Raw genomic sequence first — 16,968 nt, 5'->3', positions numbered from 1 at the left:
GACACAGTGAAACCTAGAATGTAAGTCCCAGTTAGAAACTAGAAAAAGCCCTCCCTCTATTTCACCATTTTCCAGTGAAAGATGAAGTGTTCTTTTGCAATCCGACCTTGAAATAGATTGTTTTTAATTACCATGTGGGTTCCCTCCACCCTTGGAAATAGTCCTTGACTGCAGATAAGAACAAATAGGAGAGGGAAGTGCTGAAACACATTGACAGAGGACTATGATATAGAAGACAAACCAGGAGAGAACAGCAATGAACAGAAGTTCATCATCTCTCTTCATTAATTTTTATTTATTATGACATTCCTCGAAGGGTTACAGCATTAAGTTAACACTGTTATTTGTAATCAATAATCGACTCTACTAGAAAAGTAGTAAGACCTTTTAGAAATTATTGCACAAAAACCTGGCAGCAAACCACTAATAACCCTTTGAAATGCATATATAGATCAGTTTCAGAAACTGTTACAGAATGTCTCTGAAGTACAAAATAAATATATTGTTAAAGAATAGAAACTAAATACAATTGTTTTTATTTAAATCAAGTCCAGCAAGAAAATATTTTGATATGGCAAATACCCCAGCATGCATCCATAATCTTTTTCATCATGAGAACGATCGTATTTCCATCCCCTCCACAAAACATATAGCCTTGACAGGAAACACAAAATAGATAAAATATAACATCAAATAGCATTTTCATTTAATATATATTCTCATTTTGGTATTTAATGTTTAATCTATAAATAGATGCTCTCAGACACAAGAATGCTTTGTAAGAGTGTTATTCTGCTGCTTTAAAATTAAAATACTTTACAGGAATAAGTAAAAAAAGCCGTTCATTCTTTTGTCATACTCCCAGTGAAAAACAGGTTTTATTTCATTATGTAGCAAAAATGGATTTTGCATTTTATCAGCAAGCGACTATACGCTGATGGCTCCTTTAGAATATATCTAGTTCGCAAAAAGTATTGCTTATCTGAGTGCTAGGTAAATACTATATACAGGTACTCAAAGAATTGATGAGGAACATCATGTAGTGCTACTGTTAAGAGAAGTTGTTAAGCAGTACAAAAGTTTCAATAATTTATGTATTGATTATTTTTGTGCGTGCACGCCAACGAGAAAACGTTAAAAGGCAATTAAAAAATCAAAATACTTATCCCTATTACCTTCAGCTGGAGGAACAAATCCTTGTTTTTTTTAAACAAAGTATTGCATATAATTAATATTTTCTACTAATTACAAATTTAAGTAATATGGAGGCAGTATGTGGCAAATTTAAATTCATACAATCTGTTAGAGTAACACACAAATGAAAATTAATGATCTACAATTCTTAAGATTGCTTAAAATCTGTAATTTCAGCACAGTGCTGCATATTGTTCAGTCTGGAATGCTAAAATAAAATAATTTTGTTCCTCACTTTAACATAAGCAAAACTCATCTGCACCTGCTCTTAAACCTTTTTAGCAGCATAGTCAGAAAAAGGCAAAAATGTTATTGAATTTACATAATTCTAATAATCTAAGGCATCAAAGGACTCATCTTGAAATTCCTGTAAGAATTGACAGAAATATATTAACATATACTTGCATTTACACTTTCAAAAATTTTAGTTCGTATTAAATTGGCCTAGAAAGCAGGAGTAAAGTGCAAAATATTTGGTATAATATTTAGTGATTAGCTTTTGCTTCTGTGGAATACAAATGAGTAAGCCTGGCTCTTCCATTGACAGACACGGTGTTTGATGGAGGACCAACCTGAAGGCAGGGGGAGAAAACAAACAAAAAAGTAAAAAAAATATGATAAAAGAAATACTGACCTAGCCTTTCAGATTACGCTCTCTGTAGTATGTTACATACTATTACTTGAAGGAAACAAATCACGTTACTTCAATTAGCATTTTTCTCATTGCAATGAAAGACTCCTATATGCTTTCTGAACAAAGCACATGTGCTACAGAGGAGGAAATAAATGAAAACGTATTTTAGCCTACCTACAAATTCATTGTATAACTATTGAAAATATGCATACTTGCTTGTCCTTCTCCAGACTTCCTTGCAAAGAAATACTTTGTAAATCTCCTTTATATCACGGTAATGCTTCTTTCATCAGGAGCAAACTAACTTTTAAAATAGATAGCAAAGACCTGATTTTTAGGGGAGCTGCATAAACCGACAACTCCAGTTGGAATTAATGGGAGCTGCTGATGCTGCATAGCCCTGTGAGCCACATACCACAGCACAGTTTACTAAACACAGTGAAAATATTCTGAAGAGAAAAAATGGTTAAAAAGAAACCTCATTTGATCCATTTTGAGTTAGCAATTACTGAGGGCCCTACTGGTCAGAAAAGGCCAGCAGTTAAAAAGGCTATGGATACATACTAAGTACAATAGCTTGGTGGGGGGAGGGGTGGGGGCGTGGGGAAATGAAGAATGTGGCTACTGGTATCAGCATTTTATTTTCTTAATGATTCTCTCACAAAGCTGGAAGAAGGGAGAGTATGGTAAGAGGGAAAAAGAGAAGCAAGCACCTGACATGTCTTTCACAATTCAAATGGATCAGGTTATTACTCCTTTCACAGAGTGCAGCATGACAGTGGAATCTGAGGTGAATACTTTTAAAAAGTCCTTTTCATACTGGAAATAACTTCTATGTCTTAAGTTATTGAATCAAAATGTTTCATTTATCTTTCCTACTACTGCCAGTTCTCCATGTAAAACATAAAATGAGACCACGTTTTATGTCTCTTTCTGCTGTCAGACAGACCTGCACCACATGCAGAGTTTTATGTTTTGCAAAATTTCCGTGGGCTCTTCACCGCATTTTCTGTGCATTTCAGAGGCGGGGTTGAAATGTGTTTCAGGTTTCTCTGGTTCAGAATGCTTACAGCATCTTCATTATTACAATTTCTCCTTGAAAAGTATAGCTCTCTCCTCACCCCCAGCTTCAATATATACTACACTAAAGAAGAACACCTCCCATCCATAGAAGAGAAATGGAGGTGAAAAAAGACTTTAGTTACCATCTTTCTCTTCTTCCCCATGCTTGTGCCTAGACTGATAAAGACTACATGTCAAATCTACCCTAAGAACATTTCTATGAGAAATTTCTTCATCTTTATTCTAATAGAAACAGACCGATTTTGAAAAACACATTAATGACTTTTTTTTTTTTTTAATGGTTAAAAGTTACTGTGCTAACAACTATGCCTATAATCATCTCCCATAGAATCATAAACCAAAGTTCATGCACTATGCAAAATAGCTCAGTTCAGTATATTCAGAATGTAATTATGCATTGAAGGAAAAAAAAATATCCCTAAACAATAAAAATAGATGCAAACAAAATCCAAACAATATTTCTGGTAGAACAGAAAGGTTTGACCTCTAAGGGACTCTAAACAATATTTTTCTTAATCTCATCCTGTTTTTTAGGTGGCTGTGGTTAGTTAAATGTAATTAGAAATAATACTGCAGTGTATTATGCACCACTTTTAGAGGCCAAAATTACTTGTGCTCATGTAACTTTTCTGGGAAACTGAATCTTCCTATTCAGTATAAGAAATTATGTAAGGTCTACAAGCTGCAGAGAGGTTGTTGCATTGCTATTCTGAGACAAAACCTTATGTATGAAATTGATTGTTCTTATACCTGATCATCCTTTGAGAGACTGTGAAACTAGAGCTTCAAATATTTGTATGATTTCTAATAAATACAAAAACACAACCTTCAGAACTTGTGCATGTTATCTGCCTGCAGAAGATAGCAGCTACTTCAGGTCTAGGGTGAAGCTGCTTAATTCTAAAACCCTACCACTTCAAACCATATAAAACACAGATAAGTGAACCTGTTCCTGATTTTATGAAAGACAAATTTCATTGATAAATTAGAGATTTCTAATTAAGTTCAGGAATATTTCTGATTGAATTTGTAATGTTTGAAAATAAGGACATGAAGCTGTGTGTGCACATTCACCAGCTTGTTCTGCAAAACTGAACTCTTCTCCTCGCCTCTCTTGCCATGGTTTGTGCCAAAGCTAACAGGCGTTAACACGGTAATTTCCAAGGAAGTGCCATGAGTACACTGTTACGGATGCAATGATGAAAAGAACTCACCCTTTTCAATTTGGCAGCAGCTTCTCCAGACCGGATTGCAGCCAGTAAGCTCTGGTGGATCTGTTCTGGGTCAGAGCATTGGAACATCATCGCAGTTTGTCTCTTAGTGACAAGGGGTGGGTGGTCAGTGGAAGCACCTGACTGCGCCTGACTCTTTTGCTCATTATCCACATTGCTGCTTTTCTATATAAAGAGAGAAAGTGGGAGGAAAAACAAAACCCAAGCCTTTAATTTGAATTAGTCAAAAATGAAAAATTAAGTCAACCTGGAACAAGTTTGCATATCAAACCGCTACCATTTTAGTGCTTGCTTCATTCAAGGTTTCAGAGATCAGCCACATTTCCACTGTAGCATGTAGTTTCTCCCTCAATTATACAAACCCATTCAAGCTGTGCTTGTGCAATGATCACTTAAAGCCAAAACTCAGAATTATATTCAAGAAAAGAACACAATCATAAAAAAGCCCACTAGCACTCAAAAAACCAAAAATAAGTATACACTGCATAAATTATTCTATTTTATCCACTAGCCTTTGAAATAGGGGACACTCATCATGGTAAGAAATAATTATTTCCAATAATTGGAATAATGTTGTTTTCACTTAACTTTTTCTGTATTCCTTTAACATACTCTGTACAATGCTGTGCTACTGCTAGACAGCACAAGATATTTACACCGGATGACTACAATGCTTTCTGATCAGGGAGCAGTTCAGAGAGTATCTCTAGACTAGTCACACTAGAAGACAGTGGACCGACAAGTTATCCAATATTAGAAATAAAGTTTACCTTATCTGTTAGACTATTTTGTGACCCCGCCATTACAGTCTGTAAGGAAAGGGTTTTCACTTCAGGCATGAAGGTAGCAGAGGAGAATTCAGCTGCTGAAGTGGCAGAGGTGGGCTCAACAGGAAAACCTTCTTTTGTTGCCTGGCTGGTGATTGTATGTGTCTTATTGAATGACTGGGACCTTTTGACTGCAGATGAGACGGCGAGTGCAAAAGGGGATGGTCTTGAACTGGAATATGGCTTTGGAACAGCAAAAGTTCTTAGAGTTCTTAGGTTCAGTGGTGCTGGTGGACAGGAGGGAAAACTTGAAGGCTTATTGCTTGCAACGTAACTGGGGGATTCAATTTTTTTTCCATCATCAACTTTTTCTTCATCTTCTGGAGGAGAGGAAGTACTGGTTTTAAGTACAGACAAAGCTGCATCAGATGATGAAACCTTTTTCCCCATCTCTGTATTCTTAGCTTCGTTTGGAATGGAATTAGGAGCACAAACAGTACTTCTGGCAATTGCAGATGTCACATAATGACCTGAAGCTCTTCGTTGCATCTGCAGAAAAAAAGAACTAGGCTTCATTGTAGGGCTTAATGCATTTGATTTGTCCTGAGTCTCAGAAGAAGCATTTGTATTAGCCATGCTTAGCATCAACGGGACATGCTGTTTGGAAGATTCTGTTTCTGTCCAATTGCTTTCAGTAGTAGCCTCAGCTCCAGACATCACAACAGGTTCAGAAACGGTGTTCACTCTGTGCAGCAGATCATTTCCTACTGCAGGTTCATTTTGCGAAACAACCTGTAGACTTGGACTTTTTGGAAGATGAGGAATTTCAGCTTGCTCTATGAATTCTTTGGGGTCTCCATGCTTCAGAGAGTTTACCATAGTAGGTATCTCCTGATCCTTACGATCTGACGGAATTTCTGATTCCCAGCTCTTCATTATTTCTAAGGACTTTGGAGGTACTATTTTATAAGTTGTCATACCAATTTTTGGTATGTAATCCCTTGTAATTTCGTTAGCAGGCTTGGGTTTAGGTTTGCTGTCCTGTCTGTAATGAGGGTAACCTTTTACAGGAGAGCCATCTGAGTTGTTTGCAGTTGTTTCTGGTGAAGCTAAACTACTGCCAATTACACAAATGTGACTCAGATCTTTTATGGGGCTTACTTTTTCATGGGTAACTTCTTGTCTCTCAGAATTTTGTTCTGTTGTAGTATCTTTATCCTCTTGTATTCCATGTGTCGCCTGAAGAAGGGGGTTGTTTGCATCCATGTTGCGTTGAGAGAACAGTCCCCTGAATGTTGATGATTCACGATCCTGAAGAATACCGATTTCTTTCTGTGTGGTCCTTCCCAAATTGCTATCTGCTGGACCTGTCTGGATTGCAACATCCTGAGTTTTCACTGTGTCCAAGCTACTTTGATTTGTTTTCTGATCTTGCTTTTCTGGAATCAGATGAGGATAATTCCTGTGACTTACAGAGATGTCATTTTTACATGCTTGGCAGTTTGATAGTCTGTCAACTTCAAGCTTGTTATTTTCTCTAAAATCTACTGTTTTAATTTTAGCTGTCTGAAGTTCTCTTTCTTCTGTTGCTGGAAGGAGTTTTGTATCACTGTGATCTTTAAGAGAAATTGCAAAATAAATACAAATGCCAAAAAGATTCCACCTTCCCCCATACATCATGAAGTATTTAACTACGAAGACTGGCTCCTCACCGATACAAAAAAAATTCCTGAACAGTTTTTTTTAAAAGCTATTGAAAGATATAGCATCTTTGACTACTATTGCCAAATAACAGTATTCTAACTCAGGTATTCTTCCTTAATAACTAAGTGGCTACTGGCACCATGCATCAACTTTGTAGAATAGGTTTTTCTATAATTATTTTGAAAGTGCTAATGGATTTTGATTACATAGGCATCAGAGACTGAAGAGCTCGAGGCCTATTCAATATTAAGTTACCTGCAATTTTTGTTTAGTTTTACACATTTGTGGCTTCTGTCCTTCAGTTTTAACATTACAAATGTTATTTGTCAACCACACTGTAGGTATTTGTGCGAAGAAATAACTGGAAAACATGTGGACAAAAGCAACTTTCAAACTGTTTAGCAAGTCTGATAATTCAATCTTCTACCCCTGGACTAAACACATAGTTCTCTCCAAAACACAAAAATATTTGGGTTAAATTATTTTAAATACTGTATTAGGGAAAAAAGAAATCTTAAAGAATAATCATTTGGTATGGCATTAAAAAAAAGTCCTAATTTCAAACATGTTATAAAATGGCAATTCATTCATGCATTATGATATTATTTATAAACAGAGTTGTGCTGAATATAAAAGACTATGGAAGGCCTAATATATAAATCTGAAAATCGGTGTCACAAAAGGGTAGAACAAATCAGTCAGGCCATGAAATCCACAGAAACATTTACGATCCATTATGTACACAGGATGTCACAATTTCCTTTCCAATCAGTGTGTCACTTTGTTCTACTGGTGTTCTACTGGTGTACTTGTATTTTCTTGCTGAAAACTCATGCTAATTTTGTAAGCAAAGAACAACTGATGTCCTGTACTCCCCCACTGTGGTGCAGTGCCTGTGTCATACCACGTGACAGAATAATCTGTGTTCAGCCTTCCCTCCCCTCTGCACTACTCCACCCATACTGCACAACAGCACAATGCAATGCAGTTTCTGACTACTGCTATAATAAATAAATACTCTCCCCTGCCACCCCATCCAAAACTTTGGTCAATTCCTGTCATCTCAGAGATGATATACTAGAGATAGAGAAAACATTAAAAAAATAATCTGATTATAGCAATTCAAGAGTTTATTGTACTGCTGTGGGTTTATTTCTCAAAGGAGTAGAAAAGTTCTCTTCAGCCTTGCTTTGATGTATTAAAATGAGTGGGAAGTACTCACCATCACTTTTATTTTGATCCAAAATTCGAAGCTTCCTGTCTTTTTCAAATGCAGCTTGCTCACTGCTTATCTTAGTCTGTAGTCCTCTGCAAAGCACAACAGTACATTAAATATGCTGGTATCATTCGTTTCAGTAAACACAAGAAACGATGCAAGAGAACTGGCAATATTCTCCAAACACAGATGGACAAAATAGAATCACTCTGCCAAACACTGGAGTACTCAAATGAATATTGAAAAAAAAAAATGGAGAGAGAGAGAGAGAGAGAAAATGCTGCTATGATATTTTACCAAAATGGCATGCAGCTTCACTTTTCTGTGCAAGGTAATGACCAGTTTTTCTTTCACTTCTCCCCCTCCTTTTGTTTACTTCTGCAGTTTGAACAAGTCTCTTTATGACTGAGTTTCAGTGAAGCCACAATGGTTTACCATTCATATAACAGCCTTCTTAATGTGAATTGTTGACACCCCCCACATTTATAACGTGTCCTTGATTTTGTCCCTGCCACAATACACGGGAAGATGCAAGAGACTCCCACTGCCTGTGAGCTTGTGAACTGTGCAGTACAAACTTTTCCAAACAGTAAGTTTTCAGTCCCTTCCAAGAAATACCTTGAGTGCAACAAAGAAACATATAAACATGTTACTTGCATACTAAACATTTTGTAAATGCATACAACTTCTGTCCTATGATCCTGGGAGGGGGGTGGGGCGGGGCAAGAGAACTGCACAAATCCTGAATAAAACCTTTATATTTTGGGGGGGAGATACTGTCCTTGGTTTAAAAAGGTAAATGAGAAGGGCCAAAATATTTAAATTTCTCTTAAAAAAAAATCATTAAAAAAACATTATTATAACTTCCATTTTTATTTCCTGTAGTTACAAATACTAGCATCATGAAGATTCTGGTTCATTTGCCACATCAAATGTATTCGTTGTCAGAAAGCAGCCCCTTGAGCTGAAACATCTGGTTTGAATAATTCAAAATTATACATTCCTCAAGAACCACTGATTCTCATGTTGCTAATACAGCCCAAAAAAATACTGTAAGTGTCCAATAAATCACTAAGCAGGAGCATATACTCAACATAATTTTGGAAAAAAGTTAAATCTCAGTCCTGCATGCTGTACTCTTGCTTATCTCCATTCCCTTGAATGCAGCTGAAGGACTGAACTGCAAGTATTCAAAACAGGCTGAACTGTTTAGAAAAAAAATAATGAAACCAAAAGCTACAGAAGACCACAGAGTGCCTTAGAGAAATCAGTGACTTTGCCTGGAATATTACACATATCCCTATTTTTATTAAAAAGCACTTTTTCAAAGTAACTAGATCTTTTACAAAAGATCTGAATAATCAAAAGGTTTTCAGAAATGTAATGTCAGAGAAACCCTAATCCTTATTCTGAAATCCCTGTGATATATCAGGAAAGAAAGGATTGCCAAGCTCTAAAGTAGAGTACAGTGCATGCTAGAAGATACTCACCAGGATTACAGGTCACAACAGGCTATAACAAGTTTAGTGGGGTGCAAAAAAGAAACATCCCCTGGACAACTGGCCAAACTGGCTCAGTAACACAGATCTGATAATTTGAAAGTCCAAGACAACTTGAAAACAACATGTCTGATCCTCCCTCTTGTACATAGAGCTGACATATTCAAGCAACTGGAACAGTATTTGTCAGGATAGAGCACCAGTAATTTTTGCAAAGCCCCAAAACCTTGAAACACAAGTCAAAGCTCTCCATAATACCTTGAGAGTTCTGAGCTACTATGGCTGTCACACATTTTGGCTTCAGTACAATAATTGAAATAGTTCTTTCAATTTAATTTGGGAACAGTAGCCAGTTTAGTTGCCCCAGGGAACAGAAACAGTGAATTACATTAACACAATGGGACTTCTCTGGACAATCAACATTTATTTCAAGTAGGCACTAATTCATGTTGGAAACCTGCTGAGTCAGGTAGTTTAACAAACACGCTGAAGGGCAAAGGTACAGCATCACCAGAAGGGAAAAACAGCAGTTAAGAAAAAGAATAGGTTTATTCTTTAGAAAAAGCAGAATTAACTTGTTTTTCTGAAAGCAGATGGATTGAGACAGGTCAAGAGAACAGCCTAAGATATAAGGAAAATACAAAAGAAAAATTAAAACCAAAACAGATACGCAAGTAATAGATAACTGTGCCTAGAAGAACAGAAATCGTTGATGTACTTGTTTTTCCTCACCTTTTAAGAGTAAATTTGTAAATTCTCATTTAACTAATCAATCTGAATGCTTTTGCACCTCTAGTAAATAGCTGGGTGATTTAGAGCTGAGTTCAGCTGTTCTGGGGTCTGGTTGTTTGAGCAGTAAGGAAAGGAAGGCTTAAACAGAATAGCCTGCAGAACACTTCTTTGTCATTTTTGTTGAAAAGCTTCATGAATTGCTGTGCACAGAAGAATGCTGCAATGAAAGCTAAGTATATTAAGCTCAATCCTCTCACAATTCTCTATTCTGTACTCCACAATGAAGGAGCACTCTACGTTTTATTTGCCCCACCCATTCCCTCCCCAGTGCTCCTTTCTTTGTCACAAAACGTACTTACTTGCCATCTGTGCTCATATTTTCTTGTTTTTCTTCCTTGAAGCCTTGTGAGTTGTCAACAGAAACACTGTCAGGAACTGGAGCTGATGAAGCAGGATCATTTTTTTCAGTTTCCAGTGGTACCTCAGCAGAGCTGAGGGCTGCAGTAACCTCTCCTGTCCCAAGAGAGGTATTTGTGCTTTCATTGTCCTCTCTCTGTTGCACATTCATCTCTTCCTTTTCATCAATTTCTTCCAGGTTGTAGTCTGAGCTCTTCCCACCTACACTCCCAGAAGGAAAGAAAGGAAAAAAACAAAAAACCCAAACACACACACACATCTCAATGCAGGGAGTAGATACAAAGAAACTGATGAAATCAGCCTAAATAGTTTGAAGAAGGAAAATGGAGACTTCTTTCCATAATTCCAGTTACCAAAAAAAAAAAAAAAAAAGGAAATAAAAATAAAAATTACTTATGCAGAGTTTTAACTTCACAGCATTTTCTGGTTCTTTCCAATTCTTTCTTTTTACACATGAGACTATGCTCACTGTCATGCTTCTGTCCATCTGTTTCTGCATCTGCAACTACTGTATAACATTTTCCTTGTTTAATCCAAGTACTGGATTAGGATAGATGAAAATATATTTGCCAGTATCATAATCACACTGCACGGAGGCAGGCAGTTTATTTAACCCAGATTTCTTATTACTGTCTTTGGCTCTCCTATGTGTTTTAAAATACACAGTTCCTTTGTATCAGATTAGGTATACTAGAGAACTAAAGAGCTAACAAAATCTCACACAAATCTGATCATCACTATCAAAAATTTCCCACAATTGTCATAAATGTATTAAAATGTACTTAGAACTGTCTTAGGCAGTGCCCTGTGTTACAACAGAAATACACAAAAATACAAGTACATACAAAAGTGTTAATCTATGAAAACAACAAGGCTTTCAGCTAAAGCACAGTTAAAACCAAAAGGTTTAGTTACTGGATTACATGTAAATCCGTGTTCCTGAAGTTAAACTAGTAAATCCACCCATTTTGATTAACTATCTCTAGCTTCACAACCCTGCCAGCAATCTTCATACAAAATAATGATTCACGCATTTTTCAAGCATTAGCAAGTAGACCATACAGTTAGGCTCCTGCCTTTGCAACTTGTATTCTGTAACACAAAAACCAAAAAAGATAATTCCATCTATATAGTGGAAAATGATGCCATAGAAGGTTTCTGGCAACAACTGAGCCATTCAAGCTGCGCACTCAGCCTGACCTGACCCGGGTATTCCTGCCTTGCACTCACGCAGTTACATTTCAGACTTTTCTGTGTTGTTGTAAACTGCAACGTGTAAGCCAAGGCTAACAATGAAAACAAAATACTGGCTTAAAGCAAGCACACTAGAAAATAGCAGATCCCAGAATATGAAGAATCTTAGACTGACTTTCTTGGTACAGACTGTTATCCTACTATGCTTCCAGGACTTTAAGAGAAGTACACCATGATAGAAACATAATAGGAAGCTGTATGTATTGAAGAAAGGCTCAGTACAGAACAGAAACTTTGATTTTTCCACTTGGGTCATTAGTTAAGAGTTCAGTAATACCCAAGTTACTCATTCAGTTACAGAACAATTACAAAACCCAAACAGTTTACCATTTAATTCTATTGTTTTGTATTGCACTTTGTAAAAATTCTTTATAGTTACACATTAAGCGATCAACATGCATTACAGTGCTGAATGCAGAGGTGGTTTAGATGCCCAGGGAAAGAGGAGTAGGGCTGCGAAGCAGTGCAGGTGAGCTGCTTCCATGTGATGTAAGCACAGGTACATATGCCACACTGGTATTAAATTAATTCCTTCAGAATTTACTATTAGTAAAGGCCTTGCCTTCTTTTCCCACCCTACCAAAACCTTTAATCTCCATCTAGGAAAAAGTCATGCCATCAGCATCATACTTTAGGAGATTATTTAAGTGACAGCACTTAAAATAAAATAAATATAAATGTCACACAGTACAAACAAAGCATAACAGAATGTGGACAAACATGGTGCCTGCTGAAACTATTTTGTAGCCCATAACCAGCTCTCAAGAACACTTGTCTTCACCAAGTTGAACGATTATGCCATGGGCCTCAGCCATCACCAGCCACAGGAACAAAGAACTAAGAAGTTCAGTCTAAATACTCTGTGGAAGACTGAATTCTACAACAAAGCACAGCCAGGACTTCTGACAAGACAAATGGAAGCATTCTGGAGTTACTATGGCTTTGTGCCCAGACACTGCTGTCACCTCCCTCCTTTTCCTCTGAAAACAAGTATAACAAAGACTGAGTTACATCTATACTGATGGGATGGAAACTTAGCTGGGGTTGACAGGAGACATTCCTGACATTCCTGCTATGTGAAAGCCTGTCCTTTGCTGTGGTAGGAACATTTCCAAGTTTTGGAGTGGACTAATCTGACCTACAAATGTATACTATCAAACACAATGAAACCTCACACTTTCTCCAAAGGATTTTACTTAATTTGTCAGCATAATGTCAACCTTGCTTAGACTTTATTTCAACTAGTGGTTTTTCGTCTGTTGCTGGATCTCATGCCTGGGCCACCGCTCCCACAGCACAATGAAGTCTCAATGCATCTGATGCATACACAACATTTAAGAGCCATCCTTCAGTTAACTCCCCAGAGGTACAGTTCCAATTTATGACTTGTTTCCAAACCCTCAATTTATAGTTTTTATATGCAACATCACTAGGAAGTACTGCTGCCTTATTGCTCTTATATTCTATATAACTATAAATTGAATTTTTGTCTTGTTTAATGTATTCTCTATGAAAATTTGTCATTGAGTTTTAATAAGCCCTGAAGAACATTGTTAAAACCTGCAGGATGACATTACAAAGGCATACCTGATGACTAACATCCCAACTGCAAGTCTCCTTTGAGTCAGTAAGAACACTCTGTGCACTACAGCGAATAGGCTAGCACTGCTCCGAGAGCTGTTACGCTTGTAAGCACCAAAGCCAGGAAGCCTGACTACACCGTGCAAACCTGACACAATTTTCCTCTTGACTACAGTCCTTAACAGGGTTCTAAAGAGATACTGTAGCCAAGATTATATCAAGGAATTTGTTTTCAGTGATTGGGAAGTTAAATGGGAAATTATTTTCAAATCTGTAATTTTAAAATTATTTTTTAAAACACCATTTCACTCTGTTCCCTAGGAAAAAGAGACAAAGCAGTCATTACTTTGGGAAGGAAAAAAAAAAAACACCAAAAAAACCCCAAAAACATAATTGGGGGGGGAAATTGTTTACAATCCCAATGTTCAAATGAATTCTGTGTCAATGTTTATTCTAGCAGATGCATGCCTTCAAACTACTTTTGTCAAGGTACAGGCTGGTTTTATACCATGGGAAAACTGTCATTTCACAACAGAAATTCTACTTGTTTCAAATTATATTGCACAGTTGCACTCAGTGTATACATGTCTATTAGGTATGCACTACTTCCACACCAAACTGAATGTATGTAATAGTCCATTATAGGCCAGAAGGCAAAGCTTTACTAGGAGCTTAACTTTTTTTAGTTATTTGCCAAAGCACTGCTGAATAACCAAGTTACTTTGGGAATGCCAGTTAACAGCTGAGTAAAAACTCCAAATGCTTCTAGAAGCTTGAAAATCAAAGCAGTATTAATCCAAAAAGAAGGAACTACCAAGTCTATGTAAAGTTAGAATTACGTCCAACTTAGCAGTTAAAGAGTTATTGAACTATTTAGGCTATTTAAAACAACACCCAAATGTGCATCGTTTTCAGACTAGGAACACGACAAGCATACTGCAATTCATTTTGCTGCTGGCAAATACTGGTTCTCACATCCTGATAGGCTTTGGCTAAAAGGGCCCTTTACACATAGGCCTCAGGACAGCTTCAGAGATGCCACCAGAGAGCAGCAGTATCACATAAGAAGAAAAAAAGCCTCAAACCCACCACAATGAAGCTGTGCTGTGTGACTTGTTTCTGTATTTAAAACAAATACATTGTATTAAGTTTTCAGCAAAGAAGATTGTGTGAAGACATCAGCAGCAGATCTAGAGAATGAAGACTGTCAATAACTGCCGAGGTAAATCCCAGGGCTCAGCACAGACTGTTCTAAGCCCCGTGAATATATTTTTTCTATTTCTTTCCATTACATATCACATTATGACACTTAAATTAAAAAAAAATGAAATGCCTCAAGCACACGTTCCTAGATTTATGGAAAAGCAAACAAACAATTTCTATGAAGTTCAGAGCTGTTTATCTATGCAGCACAGACTTAACAGTGATGGGAAATGCAGAAATTCTAGCATGGGTCTACTATCTCTAGATAAAAACAAGCTCATGAAAGCAAACAAAAAAAGCACCTTAATTTTAAATCATAGTATGATTAACTTTGTTCATCATCTTGGACCAATTACATGTAGATAAACACAGTTTTCAACACCAAAAATTAAGTACTAATAAACATCACTAAGAGCCACTGAGAAGTGACTGCCCTTCATCTGCTACAATAGCTAGAAACAGGAAAGGTCACAGGTTCACTACATCTTCCGCTTCAGACTGCACAGTATAGGTTCCTACTTTCCATTTATTATATTACATATAATTTCCATTAAAGGTCTTTTCTGACCATTTACATAAATCACCCTAAACACAAACCAAGCCCAAATTTACTGGTTTTGCCCCCCCCCCCCCCGCTTTTGCCAAGGCTTAGTGACAGGTGACATTCAATTCTTGTGGTACATTTGTACTTTACCCTCCCAAGTCAATTTGAATGGCATCCTGAATAAACAGCTGGAAAACTACTTGGGTGATCTTGTCCAGTAGCACAGAGGCTGAATGTTCAGCATCATGTAATGCCAGTGACACTCCACATGCTTAGTGTTTATATATTTCATTCGTGGTTAAATACATTGAAAAGTGTTTTATTTTGGTTTGGTTTTGTGTGGGGTTTTTTCCAGACTGCACTGGCACTGAATATTCTAGAAGGTTTTACAAATGTTAGAAGACTTCTAGATGCTTCATCTTGTATCTGAACCCTACAGCCCAATGCTTACAAATACGAGTACTTAGCATCACCGAGTGCATGACATTCAGCAGCTTGAAAACTGTATTTTGAACAGAAATACTTTCAGGCATCACTTTTTTCCTAATAAATAACTGAATGTATAAACATGTATTTAAGCACACAGTTTATATTTACAACTTCGTTTTTCAAAGACTGTTTAGATGGAAATCAAAAAGCAGGAACAGATTTGGTCCTCCCCTAGGTTATGCAGGAAAAAGGTAGCATAAGGTGGGGTTCTGAAAATCAGACTGGGCCTTAGCTTTTGCAAGGTCTGCTATAAAGTATATAAAAATCACAGAAGTTCTGGCTTGCTCTTGTCTACAACTTGTGGGGAAGGAGAGAAAACAGTAAATGCGAAATACAGAGACCAATATAAAATATATTGTATGTGTTTCTGATGATATTAAATGTAAACTATCTTTATTTTAGAAAGCTGTATTTGTACTTCAAAGGAAAACTTAACCTGAAACACTAAAAGTAGTTTTATATGACATTAATAGTATAGTAATTTACACTACAAATTATCATAGTTTGCTATGAAGTAGATTTTTTTCAGGGCATTTGGAAAAAAAACCAACCTGTTTCAGATGGTATTTCAGGGGGTCTTTCTTCTACTTTAGTAGTGGCTGATTCTGTACACCGTGATACTGCAATAAAAATCAAACAAGCTTTGTTATTGCCTCTCAATTTCTGCACCCTCAAAAGTTCTAGATAAAATGTTAAACTGTGATCTTACAGACTGCCAAGTTCTTCAAGAAATAAGCCTTCTCTTAAGCAACTGGTGCTCACTGTTACTCTCCCCAGATATTTTTATCTCAACTCCTCAGGTGGTTTTGAATCAGAAAACTGAATTTTTGATCGAATGGAAGAATTACAAGAGAACAATACAAAACTTTCCCTAAAATTCTTCTTCTCATTACATTTCCTATTAAACTCTCTCTGATCAAGAGAAGCTAGATCTTTCCCTCCATCCCAAGATGTCCACCTCATTAATAGAATCACAATTGCTATAGTTAACCTAAGTACAATTAATTTGGTATTTGCAGTTTGTTTTTTTTCTGATCTGTGCCCTTAACCTGTCTGATATCTCATACTTGTGGCAAAATAACAGCAGATTGGCAAGGAGGATTGTAAACTTACTAAAGTGACTTGCAGATGGGATGTAGAAAAACTCACATCATACTAACCCTTCTTTAATCTTAGGTGTTTGACAAGTGGAACACCTGTGTTCAGACAACATAGGCCTGTGACAGATTTAGAGGCAGCCTATTGAACATGCTTGCCCTGCTGTGGGAGAGAAAGCACAGTGTCTGTGTTAATCCCTGACATCCAGGTGAAAACAGTGGGTTTGGTGATCCTTTAGCATTGACTAAGCTCCACTGTGCCCGAGTCCCTGCCTGTGTGCCTCTGCCTGAGTGAGGCTCCAGGGATCCCACTGTTGGCAAG

General features: G+C 37.0%; 1 protein-coding gene across 2 annotated transcripts in view; it reads right to left on the bottom strand.

Moving 5' to 3' along the window:
- Positions 1 to 687: 687 nt before the first annotated feature.
- Positions 688 to 16,968, bottom strand: part of COBLL1 (cordon-bleu WH2 repeat protein like 1) — an 81,499-nt gene continuing 65,218 nt past the window's right edge. For both annotated transcript variants that reach the window (XM_054175035.1, XM_054175043.1), the window contains 6 exons: positions 16,101 to 16,169; positions 10,421 to 10,679; positions 7,837 to 7,922; positions 4,914 to 6,526; positions 4,126 to 4,308; positions 688 to 1,766 (listed from right to left, as the gene is read on the bottom strand). In XM_054175035.1, coding sequence (XP_054031010.1) covers positions 1,680 to 1,766; positions 4,126 to 4,308; positions 4,914 to 6,526; positions 7,837 to 7,922; positions 10,421 to 10,679; positions 16,101 to 16,169 — 2,297 coding nt within the window. In that variant the 3' untranslated portion in view covers positions 688 to 1,679. The remainder of the gene's footprint in view (positions 1,767 to 4,125; positions 4,309 to 4,913; positions 6,527 to 7,836; positions 7,923 to 10,420; positions 10,680 to 16,100; positions 16,170 to 16,968) is intronic.

The sequence above is a fragment of the Dryobates pubescens genome, chromosome 2, assembly GCF_014839835.1.
Source record: "Dryobates pubescens isolate bDryPub1 chromosome 2, bDryPub1.pri, whole genome shotgun sequence".
Taxonomy (NCBI): domain Eukaryota; kingdom Metazoa; phylum Chordata; class Aves; order Piciformes; family Picidae; genus Dryobates; species Dryobates pubescens.
This window is presented reverse-complemented; position numbering and strand designations above follow the sequence as displayed.